The 24,679-nt window shown below is 43.4% G+C and overlaps 1 protein-coding gene and 1 long non-coding RNA gene across 2 annotated transcripts in view; both read left to right on the top strand.

The window, feature by feature from the left end:
• The first annotated feature begins 345 nt into the window (after window positions 1-345).
• LOC137523033 (uncharacterized) overlaps window positions 346-24,679 on the top strand; it is a 64,202-nt gene continuing 39,868 nt past the window's right edge. Inside the window, exon 1 of the long non-coding RNA XR_011022498.1 lies at window positions 346-477. This is a non-coding gene — a long non-coding RNA (uncharacterized lncRNA). The remainder of the gene's footprint in view (window positions 478-24,679) is intronic.
• FAM43B (family with sequence similarity 43 member B) lies at window positions 18,307-20,711 on the top strand. The gene has a single exon (XM_068243218.1). The coding sequence runs from the start codon at window positions 18,307-18,309 to the stop codon at window positions 19,300-19,302; it is 996 nt and encodes a 331-aa protein (XP_068099319.1). The 3' UTR covers window positions 19,303-20,711.

Below are 24,679 nucleotides of genomic sequence, written 5' to 3' on the forward strand. Positions count from 1 at the left end.
TTTAAACAGTAGAGCGCCCTCTAATGTTTAAACTTCCCCGGACAGAAAGAAGTAGTGATGGGAATTCCGGCTCTTCTCGGAGAATCGGCTCTTCTGAATCGGCTCCCATTAAAGAGCCGGCTCTTACGGCTCTGAATCGGCTCTTCATTAAATATCACTAGACACCACTCCGAATCGGAGTAAAAACCCCGCCCCTGTCTCCATGACAACTCCAGACTGCTTCTCTGACTCGGGCAATCCCTCCTGCTACTGCTCTGCTCCGCCCCATACACTCCTACAAGCTGCAAAAGGAAGACTACATCTCCCAGCATGCCTCAGCGCCCTTTATTACAGAGCAAATCAGAGCTGTGTGGGGTGGCTGAGGCATCGGCTCTTTCGCGAACGACCCATCACTAGAAAGAAGTGAAGCCTGCCGGTTCGGAACCCAGCGGAGAAGAAGACAGCGGTGACTGGGGGGAGTCGCACTGGCCGGAGCAGGTAATGTATGCGGGGGGAGGGGGGGCGAGGCAGCAGCAGCACCACCACAGATTGTGATCGGTTTCAGGATGAAATCGATTCACAATCTGTTTGCAGTAAAGGTGGCCATACGAGAGAGGGATCTATCTGTTGGTCGAATCTGATGGCCAATCGACCAGTGTATGGCCACCTTTACACTTCTTCTACCCCCTCTGGGGATTTCTTTGCTACACTTTGGCTCTCTTGCCTCTAACCTACCTCTGTTAGTGCCTTGGTCACACTATTTGCACTACTATTTGTATTTTTTGCTTATGGATTGTTATTTCTTGTTAGCCCTTGTCACATTACCCACCGCACGCTCTACCTATGCTATTATTCTTGGAAAGGGGTTAGGCTCATATATGAAATTATATCATTATATATTATGTACATTTGTGTGTAACCTGGAATCTTTTGGTTTTCATTGGTTTTATTGTGCAACTATAAACTTCAATAAAGCTCATAATAATTTTTTTGACTACTTGAATGTGGTGCGGTATTTTTGAGGATTTGCTTTTTTAGAAATTATGTTTCTGACATTATTGTCAGATCTGACAGGATTAGCTGCATGCTTGTTTCTGGTGTGAATCAGACACTACTTGTTAGCTCAATTTCAGCGGAGGCAGCTACAAGATGACTTAGCAGAATAATCTGCAACCCAGGTTAAAGTTCTCCCCCAATCCAAGTGAATACCCTCTCTTCCAGCTGGGAGATACAGAACCACAAACACTTAAATTGGTGGAACAGCATCTGAAATCTTTATTTACAGGTCAATCTTATATACACCCTGATGTTAGGGAAAAAACCAGATTAGACCGGAGTGCACATAGAAAATATTTGAAACAATAGCATAGACATGGTACAGACAGCAGAGACAATAGGATTTGTTATTCTGTAAACAACTGGCAGAGGTAGACTTTGTTACATGTGTTAATTTCTCAATAGACCAGGTTTTTTAACAACAATGCATGAATAGGTCTGAGTCTTCAGATCTCTGTCACAGTGGCTTGTATGGTAATATACCAACTGGGTATTGAAATACAGGTTTTGTATTCAGGTGCCTGGAACTTCTAGAGTGTTAATTATTAATGTATCTGTAAAGCACTGTCTGGAGGAATGTGCTGCTGAAGCAATGATGTCATTTTTAAGAAATTGTGATGTGCTGTATATATTTTAATATCGGGGTGATTTAAGCAGCACATTATTACAACCTTTCAACCCAACCTTTGATCCCAACCTTTTCTAAAGGAAAGGGCGGGATCACTTAGATACTATGCACAGCTCTATGTATGTTAGAGATCAATGAGTTAGTGTTGTCATTGGTACACAAATACAATATACAGTTTAAAGGGTTACACAACTACACGATGAATTAACAGTAGTTAGCTTTGCTAGTATATCATCCTAATCTAGCCCTGCATAACTTAATGGAAAACTGAATGTGGTAAACTGTAACAGGTTGCCTAAAGCCACACCTCACCCATAAGGTTAGAACTCCTTAATGCATTTTGGAAAAAAAAAATGATCCTCGAGTGGGTCCAGGAAATGTCAGTTCATTATTGCAGAGTAGAATATTGTTCATTTGAAGGGTGAAGGAGGACGGTGAATTCATCACCACAAGCCCTCATGATGAATGCAGATGTTTTTCTGCCAAGCTCTCACTGTCTCGGGGCAAACAGACAGTGGCGGCTGAGAGCTGGCCGTGTAATCACCGTGGCTACACCCAGTGCCTTTTTGTTAGCAATTTCATTGTATGGCATTGGGCACCCACAAAAGAAATGGAAACAGATTTATAACAAGGATGTAGCAATTGCAGCCAGGTTGTAGAAGGCAGGGAAGGGCAGACTCAACTTCTCATCCCAGTTGAGAAACCTCACAGTTGCAACAGCAGAGGCGGAGTTCTTCCCAAAGGATGACACAAAAGAAAGGCTTGAAGCAGCCATCACCAACACAGGAGGAGGGCAGGTGCAGGAAGGGCTCATCCTTACAGCAGAGGGTCATCCTTCTAGGGCTGCATCAGTGCAGGAGAATCATATCAGATGATCTCCAAAGTACTCCATAATCAGGTGATATCACAGGCAGGTCTCCAAGTGAACAGGTAATAAAGAACACTTGTGCAGGCAAATTAGTAAAGATGAATCAGACAAGAGTTCAAGGTTTGTCAAACTGCATGAGCCAAGTAATTGATAGCTCAGTCTCAATCAAAGCAGTTATGTAGAGGTCCTCAATGGTAATAAGAAGTTAAACAGCTTAGTGGGTGTGTGCAACCTATTTACCACATGCGTAGCTATGTAACAATATTTTTGACAAAGGTTACTCTCTCTATTCAAATTTCTTTTACTAACATCATACTGTCTGTAAATCCTAGTACTATAGAGTTCTGACACTTAAACACATTTCTCTGACCTTGCTTTATACAGCACAGTATCAATACAAACAGACATATGGAGACAATTACAATCAAATCAACCAATAAGTATTTTACATGACATATTTGTCTCCACCCTCTCCAGGCATGTTAGAACACTGATGTGGGCCCGGTTATGAGGCTGTGTGATTCAGCCACTTGCAGGTTTAGTTGGCCCCCCATCTCACCCCGTGCACAGTAGGTGGTACAGGGGGTCAACGTCTGCTGTTCAAAACCCTCCCCAAATGCACAACACCAGGGTTTGTTTCCCACACCCCTCAGATTGTAACCAGAGACAGACCAGAAACCAACAAAGAAATTGCTGTAAAAGCATTTGTTAGAATTTTACACAATTACAAGTGAAAAAATATAAGCATGTCACTTTGCTTAAGGGACTCATCACCATTAATATTATACACGTACCCAAACATTCACACAATTGTTTGCATTATTATTGGCAATATGAACAGAAAACCTGGCATGAGCATAACTTCTAGTAATTTGAGCAAGATGATTTTGGACACAATCTCTACATTACATTCATATCGGCATGAGTGCAAGCTCAAGTTAAAATGATTACATTTCATTCACAGCAACTTAATTCCTACTGGAAGATTTACAAACCTAATTCACCCATTGACAGCAAAACTGTTGTGTGCTTTGAATTCTCAGGTATATGCAAAAATACCTGACAAAAAAAAAAAACCCACATAAAAAAACAAAAAACTTCAGATGGAACATGCCTTTCCGTATGTTAATTTTTTATAACCAACTTTAAATTACAAATTTTAAGACATGTTACATCTGGTTCACCTGAAATAAATTGTTTCCTATGCAAAACACTAAATTCAAAACATCACAATGGCCAGCAACTTTGTGCATGGGTCATTCATTATATGAGGTGAAAACCAATTACACATTCAATCTCACCTGCCTTGCCTCAAGACAATTTACAAACCCTCTCCTATAGTAGACAAAGAAAGACAACACATGCACATTTACATAACCACAGTCCGCATACCTTAGACTCCAACAATAATTTAGCTTTTGACTTTTCTGACTGTAGAAAAAAACGATCAATTAAATTAAGAGGTTTATTCCTAACTCTAAAAAAAATATTTGGATACTCTCTGTGCACAGACACATACACAAACAGACAAACAACATATAGCTGGGATCTTCTTTTGTTTCTGTTTCCTGACACTCTCCTCATTGCCCCCAGTCTTTTCAGGGAAGAGGAAAGAGAAAAAACAAAAGTATTAACACAAGTCTCTCCTAATACATTGAGGGAAGGGGTAGAAACCTGCAACAACTCTGAGCAGATGTCCAGAGATGCATATTTAAAGTACAACCTAGCTGAAAAAGTGCAACCAGTCATACACAAGCAATTTAAATCACAGTTCCACAGAAACTACAGTGAGAGGAGATAGACAAACACATTTATAGTAATTAGAAGAAAAGGCTCAGAAACATCTAGTAGCCAGGCCAGAACATTTTGGAGGGACTGATAAAAAAAGTTAACCTGCGGCCGCAATGCCCATTCAAAATGTCCTGGTCCAGAGAGACACCTGCAACTGCTGAGTGTCTCCGAGAAAAAAAATGAAACTCCTAAATAGAGTTAGTCAGAAATAAGATTCAAAGCAAATTGTGGAACATGATTCTTTCTAAAACTTACAAATCTATATATCCGCATTAAACAGCATCACAGAATATGATACATCATAAATCAAAAATAACCCGTGGGAGTCCCCTTACCTTGAGACTTTCCCATTATGCCAAGCTAAAAAAAAATAGAGTGAGATTAGCTGAGTTTGAAGGTTTATCTAGGGATGGTGACGTCAGTATTAGACTTTACTGGCAAACCTGGTCTCCAGCTTATGTGATTCTTCTATAGTTTCTAATCAGGTTTAAATACACCCGATTTATGGTTTGAATTTTAACTATCCTCTGTGGACAAGTTTATACCTTCAATCTCAGCTTAACCTCACATACAATCTACACAAATCTATACAGTAACATGCAATCTTATATAACTAAAATTCACTTAAGCGACTATACAACAATATACAAGGTTTAGAGAGAATATTCACTTAGACACACAGTACTGCTTTCTTAATTGGGGCATCAGACCCGCTATTTACTTTAGGAATATCAGATTCCTGGGAGAGGCGCTACAGAAGCACTTTCCCTCCGGGTTCTATTAATCCGCTCTGACAGTATAGGGTGGTAATCAAAAAATAGAATTACTCACCCGATACTGTATATGGCGGATCCAACTTCTCGACACCAAACTGTTAGCTCAATTTCAGCGGAGGCAGCTACAAGATGACTTAGCAGAATAATCTGCAACCCAGGTTAAAGTTCTCCCCCAATCCAAGTGAATACCCTCTCTTCCAGCTGGGAGATACAGAACCACAAACACTTAAATTGGTGGAACAGCATCTGAAATCTTTATTTACAGGTCAATCTTATATACACCCTGATGTTAGGGAAAAAACCAGATTAGACCGGAGTGCACATAGAAAATATTTGAAACAATAGCATAGACATGGTACAGACAGCAGAGACAATAGGATTTGTTATTCTGTAAACAACTGGCAGAGGTAGACTTTGTTACATGTGTTAATTTCTCAATAGACCAGGTTTTTTAACAACAATGCATGAATAGGTCTGAGTCTTCAGATCTCTGTCACAGTGGCTTGTATGGTAATATACCAACTGGGTATTGAAATACAGGTTTTGTATTCAGGTGCCTGGAACTTCTAGAGTGTTAATTATTAATGTATCTGTAAAGCACTGTCTGGAGGAATGTGCTGCTGAAGCAATGATGTCATTTTTAAGAAATTGTGATGTGCTGTATATATTTTAATATCGGGGTGATTTAAGCAGCACATTATTACAACCTTTCACTACTGCAGCCAAATAGATCAGCAGGGCTGCCAGGCAACTGGTATTGGTTAGAAGGAAATAAATATGGCAGCTTCCATATTCCTCTCACCTCAGTTCCCCTTTAAGATGTAATGTCAAGGTAGTAAATTTGGGGCCCCTTGTGGTGTTCTTGATAAGCTGAAGTGGAGAGAGGTCAGAGAAAGTGGCTATTGGGCCCTTGACACCCACTAGGCCTCAGGCACCTGCCTAGGTTGCCTAGTGGATGGTCCTGCTCTGGGCGTGCTCAAATGGTCCGCGTCAGGGTTCTTTTCCACTACCAACCACAAACGCCAGCGATTTTTTTTTTTTTTTTTTTTTTTTTTTTTTTTAATTCATTTTGTTATGCGATTGCGATTTTCATTTGCATTGCGTTATCCCTCTAAAAATCACTCCAGAAAGCGATTGTGATTTGCGATTTACAAATCGAATAACTATAGCGGAAAATACTTCTCATGATTTCTATGATAAAGTAGCAACCCTAGCGATTTAAAAATCACTAGTGATTTGTGGTTTAGCGATTCAGCTGTGTAGTGGAAAAGGACCCTCAATGTTTCGCGTTTTGAGCCCCTAGGAGTAAACGGAACCACAAATGACACTAGAAGCTACACGCAGTGTCCCTAAAGAATTCTATGGACCGCAGCACTTGCGCAATTCAACAGGTAAACACATTGAGATGAACGCTGCCGTTCATCTCAATGGGAGATGCGGCAGATCCCGGCGACAAACGAGAAAGAAAACTGTCAACAGATGTTGCTATGAACCGGCCTTTAGGGCCAACATATAATAATAATAAACAAATAGCTGCTAAAAGGTCAAAGTATACAGGTGAAACTCGAAAATCAGAATTTTGTGCACATTTTATTTATTTCAGTAATTCAACTAAGAGCCCTGGCACACTGGAGAGCGTTTGAAGGTCGTTTTTGTTTTATAAAAAAAAGTTTGTATTGACTGGCATTAAAATTGCGGCAAAATAGGCGCGATTGCGATTTTTTTTTTTTTTTTTTTTTTTTTTTTTTTTTAAATATCGTGACAATCTTGACATTATTTTAATGCAAGGCAATGGAAGGTTTTTTTTTGGTACTTATCCGTTAGCCGGGCACATCCGGCAGGTGGCGCGAATTACTATTCCCCCTCCAGGCCGACATGAATAGTAGGGAAAGATGTAACTCTGGTGGAGTTTTGTCGCCACCTGCCGGATGCGGCCGGCTAACGGATAAGTACCGTTTTTTTTAGTAAACGAAAATGACCCGCAAAATGTTCTCCGTTGTACTAGGGCCCCTAAAAAATTTTGATTGGCCAGTCACTGACCAATATTACCACCTCCAAGTAGTATGAGGGTCAAGAGATATTGAACACTATGAGCAGATTGTGTAGGATAGGTAAATCTTTACGCAACATAATGGTGGTAAATGGTGGTAAAACTGTTCAGTGATATTGGACAATAATAATTGATAGTGTGTACCAGGCATTAGTTTCACCTTTAATATATGAAATAGGAACCCTTTGCAGGTGTTTTGGATGAATTAGCTGACCAGAGTCTGACACTTTGAGCCTGGAATATGGAACAGTTTCACAATATTCTAATGGGCTGAGATTTTGATGTTCTCATAAGCTGTAAGCCATAATCATCATCGACATTATAACAAACTAGCTGATTGCCCGTCGTTGCCCGGGTATGTATTTGGCTGGTGTTGGAACCGCATACTTTTTCTAACCCTAACACACAATTACTCACTGACCAAGTTTGTGAGCTTTGCCGTCTTTGGTATCAATAATTTGCATTGAAATGAAAAAATCTGATTGGCTGTTTGTGGCTCCACCCCCTTTTCTGAATTTGAACCCCAGTCACCCAATGACCAACTGTACCAGGTTTGAGGCCTGTGCCATTAACAGTGCAAGAATGGCAGCAATTAAATATTCCCCTTGAAAAGCAATAGGTGAAGTTTGATTCACTTTTGTAGGCTCCACCCACTTTTCTGAATATTAATCCCAGTCACCCAGTGACCAACTGTGCAAAGTTTAAAAACCCTGCCATTAACAGTGTAAGAATGGCTGCAGTTTACATTTTCCCAGTGAAATTTGTATTTTTCTCCACCCATTGATGACCCGGCGTTGCTCTGGTAAGTATTTGACTGGTGTTTGCTCCGCCCACTTTCTAACCCTAACACACAAACACTCAATGACCAAGTTTGTGAGCTTTGGGGTCCTTGGCATCAATAATTTGTATATTCCCATAGAAATTAAACAAATCAGGCTGTTTGTGGCTCCACCCCTCTCCAGCATTTGAACCCCAGTCACCCAATGACCAACTGTAGCAGGTTTGAGGCATCTGCTATTAACAGTGGAAAAATGGCAGCAATTGAAATATTCCACTTGAAAATCAACAGGTGAATTTTGATTGGCTATTATAGGCTCCACCCACTTCTCTGAATATTAATCTCAAGTCACTCAGTGACCATCTGGGCAAAGTTTGGGAACCCTGCCATAAACAGTGTAAGAATGGCTACAGTTTACACTTTCCCAGTGAAATTTGTTTTTGGCTCCGCCCACTTTTTGTAACCTGGACACACAGTCACTCCATGACCAAGTTTGTGAACTTTGGGGTCCTTGGCATCAATCATTTGTATTTTCCCATGAAATGAAACAAATCTGATTGACTGTTTGTGGCTCTGTCCCTTTTCTGAATTTGAACCCCAGTGACCCAATGACCGACTGTACCAGGTCTCGGGCTTGTGCCATTAACAGTGCAAGAATGGCAGCAATTGTAATATTCTCCTTAAAAAGTGACATGTAATTTTTGATTGGCATTTTTAGGTTCCACCCACTTTTCTGAACATTAATCCCAGTCACCTAGTAAGCAGCTATGCTAAGTTTGAGAACCTTTCCATTAACAGAAAAATCTGTTTTAACTCCACCCACTGTTTGTAACCTGGACACACAGTCACTACTCAATGACCAAGTTTGTGAGCTTTTGGGTTCCTGGCATCAAAATTGTGGTAATGGAAGCAGTTTATCCAGCAAAGAAATCTGGCTGTTTTTGGCTCCGCCCCTTTACTGAATTTGAACCCCAAAAACTTAACGACCGACTGTAGCAGGTTTGAGGCCTCTGCCATTAACAGTGTAAGAATGGCTGCAGTTGCAATATTCCCCTTGAAAATCAAAAGGTGAATTTTGATTGGCTGCTGTAGGCTCCACCCACTTTCCTGAATATTAGTCCCAGTCACCCAGTGGCCAACTGTGTCACGTTTAAGAACCCTGCCAATAACAGAATGGCTGAAATCAATCTAACAAATCTGATTGGCTGTTTGTGGCTCCACCCCTTTAGTGAATTTGGACCCCAGTCACCCAATGACTGACTGTTTCAGGTTTGAGGCCATTAACAGTGTAAGAATGGTAGCAATGTGAATATTACCCTTGAAAATCAATAGGTACATTTTGATTGGCTGTTGTAGGCTCTACCCACATTTCTGAATATTCATCCCAGTCACCCAGTGGCCAATTGTGTAAAGTTTGGGAATCCTGCCATGTTAAAAATGTAGTTGTTGGCACCGCTCACTTTTTCTAACCTTGACATACAGACACTCAATTATCAAGTTTATCAGCTTTGGGGTCCTTGGTATCAATACTTTGTATATTCCCATTTAAAAATAAACAAATCTTATTGGCTGTTTGTGGCTTCGCCCCCTTTCTGAGTTTGGGCCCTAGTCACCCAGTGACCAACTGTACCAGGTTTGAGGCATCTGCTTTTAACAGTATAAGAGAATGGTAGCAGCTTAAACATTCCCTTTGAAAATTGAAAGGTGAATTTTTATTGGCTGTTGTAGGCTCCACCCACCTTCCAAAATCTTAATCTCAGTCACCCAGTGACCAACTGTGCAAAGTTTGAGAACCCTGCCATTAACGACGTAAGAATGGCTGCAGTTTGTATTTTGCCAGTAAAAGCTGTTTTTGGCTCCGCCCACTTTTTGTAACCTTGACACACAGTCACTCAATGACCAAGTTTGTGAGCTTAGAGGTTCCTGGCATCAAAAATGCGTGACTGGAAGCAGTTTATCCACCAAGGAAATCTGATTGGCTGTATGTGGCCCCACCCCTTTAGTGAATTTGGACCCCAGTCACCCAATAACCGACTGTAGCAAGTTTGAAGCCTCTGCCATTAACACTGTTATGCTACGTACACACATGCGACAACGATCGTTCGTTAAGAACGACGAACGAACTTTTAATTGATGAAAGAACGACCTAAGTAAAGGTAGTTTTAAAATGTGTGTAACGATCTGATCGTTAGAACGAACGTTACATCACAGAAAGCAACTATTGCGCCTGCGCATAAAAATGAGAAGTTTCATGGAGAAATAGTGAAATGCGCATGTCAAGCCTAGTACGAACGACCGTTTCCAACCATGTACTACTTTTGCAAACGATCGTCGTTGGTTAAAATCCGCCGAGACAGAACTTTCTTTTGTAGCGATTTGGCTCGTTCGTCGTTTGCCTTAATAGTCGGTGGTTCGTTTTTTGTAACGATCGTCGTTGGTAAAGATCGGGGAACGATCGTTACAAACGACTATAGTCGCATGTGTGTACGCACCATAAGAATGGCAGCAATTTAAATATTCCCCTTGAAAATCAATAGGTGAATTTTGATTGGCTGTTGTAGGCTCCACCCACTTTCTTGAATCTTAATCGCATTCACCCAGTGACCAACTGTGGCAAGTTTGAGAACCCTGCGATTAACAGTCTAAGAATGGCTGCAGTTTACATTTTCCCATTTAAAATGAATGGCTGAAATTTGATTGGCTGTTTTATGCTCCACCCACTTTTCCTGAATTTGTAACCTCGGTCACCAAGTGACCAACTGTGCCAAGTGTGGGGACTCTGGCTTGATTACTGTGAGAATGGCAGCCTTTTACATTTTTCCATTGACTTGAATGGGTGAAATCTGATTGGCTGTTTGTAGCTACGCCCACGTGTGCAGGGGGGGGCGCCAGACCCCCAGAACATATCATCCCAGGTAGTAAGGGATCTGTATACCAAGTTTCGTTCAAATTGGTCAAGCCGTTTTCGAGTGATCGACACACACACACACGCGCGCACACACACAGACACACGCACACACACACACACATACATACACACACACACACACACACACACACACACACACACATACACACATATACACACACACACACACACACACACACACACACACACACACACACACACACACACACACACACACACACACACACACACACACACACACACACACACACACACACACACACACACACACACACACACACACACACACACACACACACACACACACATATACACACACACACACACACACACACACACACACACACACACACACACACACACACACACACACACACACACACACACACACACACACACACACACATACATACACATATACATACACACGCACACACACACACACACACACACACACTTTTATATATATAGATACAGGCTTGAAATATCTCGCTTTGCATGTAATGAGTCTATTTCATATATCACTTTCTCCTTTAAAGTCATATTACTGAAATAAATGGACTTACACAATATTCTAGTTTTTTGCGTTTCATCTGTATAGTAGCAGTTCAAATAGATAACACTTTAACCAGTTCACATATATTCCATCTCACTGACATTCTCTAGAGTCTCTACAGAGAGTCACTGAGATTTGGTGCTCTACAGAGAGTCTCTGAGATTTGCTGCTCTGCAGAGAGTCACTGAGATTTGGTGCTCTGCAGAGAGTCACTGAGATTTGGTGCTCTGCAGAGAGTCGCTGAGATTTGGTGCTCTGCAGAGAGTCAGTGAGATTTGGTGCTCTGCAGAGAGTCAGTGAGATTTGGTGCTCTGCAGAGAGTCAGTGAGATTTGGTGCTCTGCAGAGAGTCACTGAGATTTGGTACTCTGCAGAGAGCCGCTGAGATTTGGTGTTCTGCAGAGAGTCACTGAGATTTGGTGCTCTGCAGAGAGTCACTGAGATTTGGTGCTCTGCAGAGAGTCACTGAGATTTGGTGCTCTGCAGAGAGTCACTGAGATTTGGTGCTATACAGAGTCGCTGAGATTTGGTGTTTTGCAGAGAGTCAATGAGATTTGATGCTCTGCAGAAAGTCTCTGAGGTTTGGAGCTCTTCAGAGGGTCTCTTAGATGTGTTGCTCTACAGAGAGTCCCTGAGATTTGCTGCTCTGCAGAGAGTCACTGAGATTTGGTGCTCTGCATAGAGTCTCTGAGATTTGCTGCTCTGCAGAGAGTCGCTGAAATTTGGTGCTCTGCATAGAGCCACTGAGATTTGGTGCTATACAGAGTCGCTTAGATTTGGTGTTTTGCAGAGAGTCAATGAGATTTGGTGCTCTGCAGAGAGTCATTGAGATTTGGTGCTCTGCAGAGAGTCATTGAGATTTGGTGCTCTGCAGAAAGTCACTGAGGTTTGGAGCTCTTCAGAGGGTCTCTGAGATTTGGTGCTCTGCAGAGAGTCATTGAGATTTGGTGCTCTGCAGAGAGTCCCTGAGATTTGGCGCTCTACAGAGAGTCCCTGAGATTTGGCGCTCTACAGAGAGTCCCTGAGATTTGGCGCTCTACAGAGAGTCCCTGAGATTTGGTGCTCTGCAGAGAGTCATTGAGATTTGGTGCTCTGCAGAGAGTCACTGAGATTTGGTACTCTGCAGAGAGCCGCTGAGATTTGGTGTTCTGCAGAGAGTCACTGAGATTTGGTGCTCTGCAGAGAGTCACTGAGATTTGGTGCTCTGCAGAGAGTCACTGAGATTTGGTGCTCTGCAGAGAGTCACTGAGATTTGGTGCTATACAGAGTCGCTGAGATTTGGTGTTTTGCAGAGAGTCAATGAGATTTGATGCTCTGCAGAAAGTCACTGAGGTTTGGAGCTCTTCAGAGGGTCTCTGAGATTTGGTGCTCTGCAGAGAGTCACTGAGATTTGGTGCTCTGCATAGAGTCTCTGAGATTTGCTGCTCTGCAGAGAGTCGCTGAAATTTGGTGCTCTGCAGAGAGTCACTGAGATTTGGTGCTATACAGAGTCGCTTAGATTTGGTGTTTTGCAGAGAGTCAATGAGATTTGGTGCTCTGCAGAGAGTCAATGAGATTTGGTGCTCTGCAGAGAGTCATTGAGATTTGGTGCTCTGCAGAAAGTCACTGAGGTTTGGAGCTCTTCAGAGGGTCTCTGAGATTTGGTGCTCTGCAGAGAGTCATTGAGATTTGGTGCTCTGCAGAGAGTCCCTGAGATTTGGTGCTCTACAGAGAGTCCCTGAGATTTGGTGCTCTGCAGAGAGTCATTGAGATTTGGTGCTCTGCAGAGAGTCACTGAGATTTGGTACTCTGCAGAGAGCCGCTGAGATTTGGTGTTCTGCAGAGAGTCACTGAGATTTGGTACTCTGCAGAGAGTCACTGAGATTTGGTGCTCTGCAGAGAGTCACTGAGATTTGGTGCTATACAGAGTCGCTGAGATTTGGTGTTTTGCAGAGAGTCAATGAGATTTGATGCTCTGCAGAAAGTCACTGAGGTTTGGAGCTCTTCAGAGGGTCTCTGAGATGTGTTGCTCTACAGAGAGTCCCTGAGATTTGCTGCTCTGCAGAGAGTCCCTGAGATTTGCTGCTCTGCAGAGAGTCACTGAGATTTGGTGCTCTGCAGAGAGTCTCTGAGATTTGCTGCTCTGCAGAGAGTCGCTGAAATTTGGTGCTCTGCATAGAGCCACTGAGATTTGGTGCTATACAGAGTCGCTTAGATTTGGTGTTTTGCAGAGAGTCAATGAGATTTGGTGCTCTGCAGAGAGTCATTGAGATTTGGTGCTCTGCAGAGAGTCATTGAGATTTGGTGCTCTGCAGAAAGTCACTGAGGTTTGGAGCTCTTCAGAGGGTCTCTGAGATTTGGTGCTCTGCAGAGAGTCATTGAGATTTGGTGCTCTGCAGAGAGTCCCTGAGATTTGGTGCTCTACAGAGAGTCCCTGAGATTTGGTGCTATACAGAGTCGCTTAGATTTGGTGTTTTGCAGAGAGTCAATGAGATTTGGTGCTCTGCAGAGAGTCATTGAGATTTGGTGCTCTGCAGAGAGTCATTGAGATTTGGTGCTCTGCAGAAAGTCACTGAGGTTTGGAGCTCTTCAGAGGGTCTCTGAGATTTGGTGCTCTGCAGAGAGTCATTGAGATTTGGTGCTCTGCAGAGAGTCCCTGAGATTTGGTGCTCTACAGAGAGTCCCTGAGATTTGGTGCTCTGCAGAGAGTCCCTGAGATTTGGTGCTCTACAGAGTCGCTGAGATTTGGTGTTCTGCAGAGAGTCAATGAGATTTGGTGCTCTGCATAAAGTTGCTGAGATTTGGTGCTCTGCATAGAGCCACTGAGATTTGGTGCTATACAGAGTCGCTGAGATTTGGTGTTCTGCAGAGAGTCAATGAGGCCCAGTGCACACCAAAACCGCTAGCAGATCGTCAAAACGCTAGCGGTTTTGGGAGCAGAGAGCAGATATTTGGCCGGGTGCACACCAAGCGGATTTTGTATGCGATCCACCAGCCGCATCAGCCAGTGAAAACGCTTGGCTATTGTATTTCAATGTGTGGTGCACACCGGCGGTTTGAGGTTTTTTAGCAAACCGCAAATGCGCAGCAGGAGGCGCGTTTGCGGCTTGGCAAAAACCTCAAACCGCCGGTGTGCACCATCCCATTGCAATACATTAGCCAAACATTTTTCCAGGCGGTTGCGGCCGGCGGATCGCTCCAAAAACCGCTCGGTGTGCACTGGGCCTGAGATTTGATGCTCTGCAGAAAGTTGCTGAGATTTGGTGCTCTGCAGAGAGTCACTGAGATTTGGTACTCCGCAGAGAGTCACTGAAGCTTGCTGCTCTGCAGAGTCACTAATATTTGGTGCTCTGTAGAGAGTCACTGAGATTTGGTGCTCTGCAGAGAGTCTCTGAGATTTGCTGCTCTGCAGTGAGTCACTGAGATTTGGTGCTCTGCAGAGAGTCATTAAGATTTGGTGCTTTGCAGAAAGTCATTGAGATTTGGTGCTCTGCAGAAAGTTGCTGAGATTTGGTGCTCTGCAGAGAGTCGCTGAGATTTGGTGCTCTGCAGAGAGTCACTGAGATTTGGTACTCTGCAGAGAGTCACTGAGATTTGGTACTCTGCAAAGGTCACTGAGATTTTGTACTCTGCAGAGAGTCACTGAGATTTGGTACTCTGCAGAGAGTCACTAATATTTGGTGCTCTGCAGAGAGTCACTAATATTTGGTGCTCTGCAGAGAGTCACTAATATTTGGTGCTCTGCAGAGAGTCACTGAGATTTGGTGCTCTGCAGAGAGTCACTAATATTTGGTGCTCTGCAGAGAGTCACTGAGATTTGGTGCTCTGCAGAGAGTCACTAATATTTGGTGCTCTGCACAGAGTCATTGAGATTTGGTGCTCTGCAGAAAGTTGCTGAGATTTGGTGCTCTGCAGAGAGTCACTAATATTTGGTGCTCTGCAGAGAGTCACTGAGATTTTCTGCTCTTCAGATAGTCACTGAGATTTGCTGCTGTACAGAGAGTCTCTGATATTTGGTGCTGAACAGAGATTAATTAAGATTTGTTGCTCTTCAAAGAGTCACTGAGATTTGCTACTGTACAGAGAGTCACTGTGATTTGCTGCTCTTCAGAAAGTCACTGAGACTTATTGCTCTTTAGAGACTTGCTGAAATGTGGTGCTCTGCAGAGATCCCATGTGATTTTGTACTTACTATACACCCTGTACATTCTCCCTGTTACTTATTCTAGCAGCACATTACAGGGACTGGGTACAATTTGATCTGCAGCGTGTCGGCAAACACAACAGAGTCAATCTGAGCCCTGGGACCCACTGCAAATCGCTCGCGTTTTTAATTAGCATTTTGTAAGCGATTTCATGCGCGTCTTCCGGCTATTTTTGATAGCAATTTTAAAAAGTGTAAGCTTTTTGCCAGCGATTGTGATAGCGATTTGCGATTAGAGTTCGCAAAATGCTGCATGTCCTGCGACTGTGATTTTGCTAATCACAATCGCTACTGTGGAATTTGTTACATTTATTTACATTGGCAGAGCGTTTAGGGAAATCGCTAGCGATTTAAAGCGCTCCCTAAACGCTCAAAAAAGCATCCGAGTGGGTTCCAGACCTCGGCCCTCACTTGCCTGCAAAGAATTTGTAAAAGAAAAAAATAATAAACATTTTAGCTGTTACCACTGACTCCAGATGGGATTTATGGCATAAATGGCAGCATTGTCTCTGTCTTAAAGAGAAACTCCAACCTAGAATTGAACTTTATCCCAATCAGTAGCTGATACCCCCTTTTACATGAGAAATATAAGGATTTTCACAAACAGACCATCAGGGGGCGCTGTATGACTGATTTTGTGCTGAAACCCCTCCCACAAGAAGCTCTGAGTACCGCGGTACTCTGGGCAAACTGCCACAATGTAACAATGTTCACAGACAGGAATTAGCTGTTTACAGCTGTCTCTAACAGCCAAAACAGCTAGGAGCAGCTACATAACCTGCCCACAGTAAAAATGTTACCATGTAATAAATGTCAGAATGTAAATCGGGGAGAGGAAAGATTTTACAATGAGCAAACACTGACTAAATCATGTATCCATAATTATGGTAAAAAATGAAGCACTTTTTTTACTACATTCTTTTCACTGGAGTTCCTCTTTAAGCTCAACACACACCATACAATCTTGGTTGTACAGATTTACCAAATCTATGTAGTATAAGGGCCAACAGATTGAAAATACCTTGAATGATTGATTGGATAAGCTCCTATACTACATGAAAGTGGTAAGATTGAACAACCAAGATTGTATGGTGTGTGTTGAGCCTTAAGGTGGCCACACACCATACAATTTTTAAAATATCTGTTCAATTCAAGAATAGCAATCAATTTTTCTAACTGATTGTAACATTTAAAAAATCTGACCAATGTACCACACACATATGTCAAATTTTTCCCCAATTATGATAAAAATAATCAGAAACTCTAAGAAACCTGCTTGGAAGTATATACAGGCAGTCCCCGACTTACGAACACTCGACTTATGAACGACCCGCCGATATAAACGGCAGGGATTCTGTGTTACCATGGGAACAAGTCAAAAAACATTTTTTCAGATTGGACTTGTAGTTTTTGAAAAAATCGATTTAAAAAAATTCAAAGAAAAAATGGCTTTTAAAGAGAACCCGAGGTGGGTTTGAAGAATATTATCTGCATACAGAGGCTGGATCTGCCTATACAGCCCAGCCTCTGTTGCTATCCCAAACCCCCCTAAGGTCCCCCTGGACTCTGCAATCCCTCATAAATCACAGCTATGCTGCTGACAAACAGCTTGTCAGAGCTAGCTGTGTTTATCTCTATAGTGTCAGTCTGCTGCTCTCCCCGCCTCCTGCAGAACTCCAGTCCCCGCCTGCATCCCTTCCCTCCCTTCCCTCCCTGCTGATTGGAGGGAAGGGACGGGGGCAGGGACCGGAGCTATGCAGGAGGCGGGGGAGCAGCTGAGACTGACACTACCGATGTAAACAAAGCCTCACAGCACGGCTGTGATTTCTGAAGGATTGCAGAGTGCAGGGGGACCTTAGTGGGGTTTGGGATAGCAACAGAGGCTGGGCTGTATAGGCAGAACCAGCCTCTGTATGTAGATAACATTCTTTAAACACACCTCGGGTTCTCTTTAAACTTGTATAAGCAGGTACAGAGGGCAGAGGTGACACAGAGGGGGACACTGGAGGAACAGAGGAGGTACAGGGGACAGAGATTCCCTGTACTTAAGAACAGATTCAGGTTAAGAACGAACCTACAGTCCCTATCTCGTTCGTTAATCGGGAACTACCTGTATAAGGAAAAAGACAATCTACCACACACCATTCAATTTTCATAAAAATTGATCAGAAAAATCCAGCACTCCCGATTGACTTCTATCGAATAAAAATGGGAAATCCGATCCGATTTCTTGCTCGAATAATAAAAAAAAAAAAAGCTTTAGATTTTTCAGGAAATCCGATCTTTTCTATCGAATTGCCGTAAAATGTAATTGTATGGTGTGTGGCCACCTTTACTCCTGAACTGTACAACAACAACAGCTACAATCCAGGCAGTGCCTCCTCTGCTGTGAATATCTGTACAAGAATAATTGCAGAATCTCTAGCCTGCAGCCTCCCGTGCTGTGTATACATCGCAGTGAATGCGCCTCGCAGCCTGTCATTCACTCACATTCGCGTGGCGAGAATAGACAGGCAGATGGAAGCCTAGACAGAGCATTGTCATACAGAGAGACTGGTGCACTTGTGGCTTCTGTCTCCATGTGTATGAAGTTGGAGAGAGAGACAGAGGTGTGGCAGGAGGAAAAGGGGCTGGCGGCTGCCTTTCTCTCCTCCTCGCTCTACTAGAAGCAGGCGAGCCCTATTCCACCAGGGACTCATTCTCCATCCTCTGGATGAGACGCTCCGCTCTGCAGCCGACAACCATGTTGCCCTGGAAGAGGAGCAAGTTTGTCCTGGTGAAGAAAGACAAGAAGACCAAGGGCTTGAGCTACTCCTCTCTGCTGTCCTCCTTCTTGCACTCCTGCCCCGACCTCCTGCCCCAGGTCCCCGTGGTGCGCCTGGGTAGCCTCTTCAGCACCAGGAGACAGTCGGTGGAACTGAACCGGGAAGACCCCTCGTATACGGTGTGGTACTTGGGCAACGCCGTCACCCTCCACGCCAAGGGAGAAGGATGCACGTCCGAGGTGGTGAACAAGATCTGGGAGAAGAGCGAGTTCGGGGGCTACAGCACCAAGATGAAGCTCACCCTAGGCTCCTACGGCATCCGGATGACCCCCTGCAAGAAGGGGTCCCGGAAGACGGTCCACTCTTACCTCCTGCACCGTATCACCTACTGCGCGGCCGAGACTGGCCACACCAAACTCTTCTCCTGGGTCTACAGGCACCAGATCAAGAACAAGGCGGTGGTCCTAAGGTGTCACGCCGTACTGGTGTCCAAGTCGGAGAAGGCGAGGGCCATGGCTCGTACTCTATGCCAGACCTCCCTGTCAGCCTTTAAGGAGTTCAAGAGGCTAAAGAGGCAAAGTGACTTCAGGAGGGAACAGCAGGAACTTTTGGGGGAGTTTGTGGTGCCCATGATGCCCCTGAGGAAGGTGATCAACGGGATCTGCTCTTACAACCCACCGGCGGAGAGAAGTAAGACTATACCCAGACTCAGTTCCATCCTGGAGGAAGAGGAGGATGGGGAAGAAGAAAGGACACGCACCCACAAGACCCCCGATCACATAAGGGACCATCTCAGTGCGCATCAGCTGGAAAGGGACACTATTCTGGAACTGGCACAGGAACTGAGGAGGTTGAGCATTCAGCGGGCAATCGCCAAGAAAATCACCTACCTTCCCCCCACACACACGTCGGAGTGGAAGCGACCAGTTCGGACGATCTGCTGACCAGGCACCCCGTAGCCCTTGAGGTTTGTCCACCTGAAATACTGTTGCCTCCACCCCCATCTCCAAAACCTCCAGTTCCACCCAGGATAATCGGAAACTGTTTGGATTACGGGTAGACTATCGTCCCTTCTGCTGGGCACAAAAAAAAAAAAAACTCTGGAACATCACTGTGACTTTCCAGTCATTTTTTATAAGGATTCTGCCGGACTTGTCGGCAACTAAGCTAGCAATCGTTTGTTGAGATGCAGCTCGATTCTTTTTCTGATCAACCCCAACTTGTCCCTAATTTACTATAAGCATATCCCAGATGAGAAAATTCTGAAACCAGCATTAAACGGAACCTGAGGTGAGAGACCTATGGAGGAGGCTACCATATTTATTTCCTTTTAAACAATACCAGTTGCCTGGCTGTCCTGCTCATCTTTTTTGGCTGCAGTAGTGTCTGAAACACACCCCTAAAGCAAGCATGCAGCTTATCCAGTCAGACTTGAGTCAGAAACATCTGATCTTCATGCTTGTTCAGGGTTTATGGCTAAATGTATTAGAGGCAGAGGATCAGCAGGACAGCCAGACAATGTGCATTGGTTGAAGCAAACCTGAACTTAGAAGTTCCTCTCTGCGCTAAAAGATAAGCAACAGCACAATAACCTTTAAAGAAAAACATTTCTTTGTTACAGCTGATACAAATCCTGTAATAAATCTGATTTGTGTCTACTTCCTGCTTTCGTGGAACCAGGCATAGGGTTAACATCCTGCGTTTACCAGTTAGCTGCTCTGCTGGGGCAGCCAGCTGACAGATTAAATTACAACTTGTGTTTAAAAACACACGAGAGGGAATTACACAGGCTAAACCAGGCATGGGAAAACTTGGCCCTCCAGCTGTTGAGGAACTACAAGTCCCACAATGCATTGCAGGAGTCTGACAGCCACATTCATGACTCATACAGGCAAATGCATTGTGGGACTTGTAGTTCCTTAACAGCTGGAGAGCCAAGTTTGCCCATGCCTGGGCTAAACGCTCTAAATACATTCAGGATGCATTTCTCTTTGTTTTCCTTCTGTCCTGAGCAAGAGTTCAGGTCCACTTTAAAAGGAAATACATATTTCAGCCTTCATATGTTTCTCACCTTGATTTTCTTTTAAAAAATCTGTTGCCGTGCCAACATTTCTGCAGGTAGAGACCGAGAACTCTCCAGCCAGCTGCTGATGCTGTAACGAATAAACGATGTGCAATATTTCGGATCTGCCAGTGTATGGCCGGCTATGTCTGCTCTGCCAAGAGGTTCTGCAGTAGCTGAGTCTTTAGAACAGAAGTCATGCTGTACCGGAGCCATATTCAGCAATACCACTGTGTAGCCAATCACCCTGCTGTGTACCAATAAATGCTGCCATCCCAGCACTGCACTTCCTGTCTGCTTCTGTCTCTGTGTAATGTTTTATCACAACAGGCTGACAAAAAAATGGATCAGCAACTGTATATGGTTAAGTTTTGTCTTCTCTGCATGCCTGGAGTTTAAACTCCCAATGTACTTATAACTGCATATGCCTAGAATGTATTTAAATGAACAGCTCTCAAGATTTAGCCATGTCACCTTAAATATGCAAATTAGAAGCCATAACTCAGTGTTATAATGATAGTAAACCAGCTGCAGTGTGTATTGATCTCTGATCTCTGCTACCTCCAGTATGTACAGTATAAGTTGTTACTATGTGCCTGTAGTGATAGCAAAGTAGCTACAGTGTGTGCTCACCTCTGATACCTCCAGTAGATACAGTATGAGCTCTTACTCTGTGCCTGTACTGATAGTAAACTAGCTGCAGTGTGTGCTGATATCTTCTTTTTCCAGTATGTATAGTAAAAGCTGTTACACTGTGCCTGTACTGATAGTAAACCAGCTGCAGTGTATGCTGATCTCCCCTACCTCTAGTATGTACAGTATAAGCTGTCACTCTGTGCCTGTATTGATAGTAAACTAGCTGCAGTGTGTGCATCTCTGCTACCTCCAGTATGTACAGTATAAGTTGTTACTCTGTGCCTGTACTGGTAGTAAACTAGCTGCAGTGTGTGCTGATCTCTGCTACATTCAGTATGTACAGTATAAGCTGTTACTGTGTACCTGTAGTGATAGCAAAGTAGCTGCAGTGTGTGCTCACCTTTGCTACCCCCATAAGCTGTTACTCTGTGCCTGTACTGATAGTAAACTAGCTGCAGTGTGTTCTGACCTCTGCTACCTCCAGTATGTACAGTATAGGCTGTTACTCTGTGCCTGTTCTGATAGTAAACTAGCTGCTGTGTGTTTTGACCTCTGCTACCTCCAGTATGTACAGTATAGGGTGTTACTCTGTGCCTGTACTGATAGTAAACTATCTGCTGTGTGTTCTGACCTCTGCTACCTCCAGTATGTACAGTATAAGCTGTTACTCTGTGCCTGGTACTGATAGTAAACTAGCTGCAGTGTGTGCTGACCTCTGCTACCCCCAGTATGTACAGTGTAATCTGTTACTCTATGCCTGTACTGATAGTAAACTAGCTGCAGTGTGTGCTGACTTCTGCTAACCCCAGTATGTACAGTGTAATCTGTTACGCTATGCCTGTACTGATAGTAAACTAGCTGCAGCGTGTGCTGATCTCTGCTACCTCCAGTATCAGTATAAGCTGTTACTCTGTGCCTGTTCTGATAGTAAACTAGCTGCAGTGTGTTCTGACCTCTAATATCTCCAGTATAGGCTGTTACTCTGTATCTGTACTGAAAGTAAACTAGCTGCTGTGTGTACTGATCTCTGCTACCTTCAGTTTAAGCTGTAACTCTGTGCCTGTATAGGAGTGACATGCCAGTATTTTAAAACACTCCTATCTGACAGTAAATTGGCCTTACACACAGGGCTGTTGTCAGGGTAGTAACACCCATTACAGGAGTATGGGGCCCCGTGCAGTGACCGGGCCCACCCTCCCTGCTGAGTGACATATATTTAACTGTTTTCAGGCTCCAGCAGTGTGCAAGGAACAGGAAAAACTAACTGTCTCAGCTTTGTAGATTAGGAATTCCACACTCTAGCACAGAAATTGTGTTTTTTTTTCTCAGTCTATTAGCACTGATATCTTCTGAAGCACATTACAAAGTACATAGTCACATAGACCACACTCAGAGCAGCTCACAATCCCCTACCACAGTCATAGCCTAATGTCCTACCATATTAATATTATTATTATTATGTATTTATATAGCACTGACATCTTCTGCAGCACTTTACATAGTACATAGTCATGTCACTACAAGCAAACTGCAGCGGGTCCCTGTGGAATAGGCCTAGTCAGGTCTATGTTGCCGGTGCACAATCCCTCTGTGGGTCACCACTCCACACACGGTTCAATGTAGTAAATACGAAGGAGGCACTCAATTGGCTTCAAACTTGCGTTTTATCAAATCCCAGTAATACACAACATGTTTCGGGGCATATCCCCTTCATCAGGTGCACCTCCTTCGTATTTCCTACATAGTCATGTCACTGACTGTCCTCAGAGGAGCTCACAATCTAATCCCTACCATAGTCTAATGTCCTCCCATATTATTATTATGTATTGATATAGCACTGACATCTTCTGCAGCACTTTACAGAGTACATAGTCATGTCACTGACTGTCCTCAGAGGAGGTCACAATCTAATCCCATAGCCATGGTCTAATGTCCTACCATGATATTATTATTATTATTATTATTATTATTACTATGTATTTCTATAGCACTGATATCTTCTGCAGCAGTTAACCATTTTAGCCGCTTGGACATGATTGTCATGTCCAATCGGCTGCTGTAGCGCCGTGTTGACTCCCAGTAGCCTGGAGATCAATGAATGGGATCATAGTTCCCATTCATTGATCTAATTCCCCGGTAGAAAGACTGACAGCTTCTTATGAGAAGCTCGGTCTTTCTGAGAGGAAAAAAAACATGTCCTCCTTATACTTCCTGTAACCTCCTTTACAGGATAGAATTACAAAAAAAATGACTGTGGCCATCTTGAGGCCAAATAGTAAAACTGCATGTACATACATTTTTTTCACATAAAACACAATAAATTACATTTAAAATTAACTGTTTACCCCCCACACCCAAAAAATACCCAAATAAATGTTTTTACACAAAAAAAAAGTAAAAAAAATTACAATTTGAAAAAACAAAACAAAAACATAAATAGTTACCTAAGAGCCTAAACTTTTTTTAATATGCATGTCAAGAGATTATATTACTAATATTTTTTAAATTATAAGATTGTAAATAGTGATGGACGCAAAACTGAAAAAAATGAACCTTTATTTCCAAATAAAATATTGGAGCTATACATTGTGATAGGGACATAATTTAAACAGTGTAATAGCCAGGACAAATGGGCAAATAAAATGTGTGGGTTTTAATTATGGTAGTGTAATGATCGGTGTCAGCACGCAGAGAGAATCTGATTATGGATGATCTGCAGAATCACCAATAATACAGATATAGTGCTAACCTCTGGACACCTCTAGATATATATATGGTGAGTGTTTGGTGTAACAGTATGACTTTGAGCAACCCACCTGATGAACAGGTGACCCTAAGCAGTACAGAAGACACTGCTATGGAGAGTACAGAAACCTTCCAGCAGCCTGAGACTCTCCAAGGGGTGGAGTCAGGCTGAAGGTAGGAAGGACCAGAGAGTAAGTGACACCTGAAGGTGGATGTCACTGACTGATCTTGGAGACTATCTCTTAAGAGGAGAGAGATAGCTCTCGAGGTCGGGCAAGCCAGGTCGGCAACACACAGACAAAGTACAAAGACAGAAGGCTGATTCGGTATCCTAGTCAGGCAGGGTTTGGCAACGTGATATCAGATATGCGTGGTACCGAATCAGAAAGCAGAGGGATAGTCAGGAAAGCAACAGGTCATAACAAATATCAAACAATGCCTAGTCTTGGGTGTGAGGTCCGTGGTCTCTACACCCTGGAACTAGTCTGATGTATAACAGAATGATAACACAAGTTCCCTAGTCTTGGGTGTGAGGTCCATGGTCTCTACACCCTGGAACTAGTCTGATGTATAACAGAATGATAACACAAGTTCCCTAGTCTTGGGTGTGAGGTCCGTGGTCTCTACACCCTGGAACTAGTCTGAAGTATAACAGAATGATAACACAAGTAATCTGGCTCAGTGTGAATTCCCAGGTCCTCCTGGTTCAAACACACTGTAGGATCTGACTAAGGTCTGAGTGCTTCCACGTAGTGATCGCAACGGCAGACAACCTGAGAGTGGCCAGCAGTAAGCATATATAGTGCATTGCTCTCTGGCGCCACCCTAAAGTGATCAACCAATGGTTATCAGCTCTGAGGTCAGCTGACCAGCCTGAA

This window comes from Hyperolius riggenbachi, chromosome 6 (genome assembly GCF_040937935.1).
Source record: "Hyperolius riggenbachi isolate aHypRig1 chromosome 6, aHypRig1.pri, whole genome shotgun sequence".
Taxonomy (NCBI): domain Eukaryota; kingdom Metazoa; phylum Chordata; class Amphibia; order Anura; family Hyperoliidae; genus Hyperolius; species Hyperolius riggenbachi.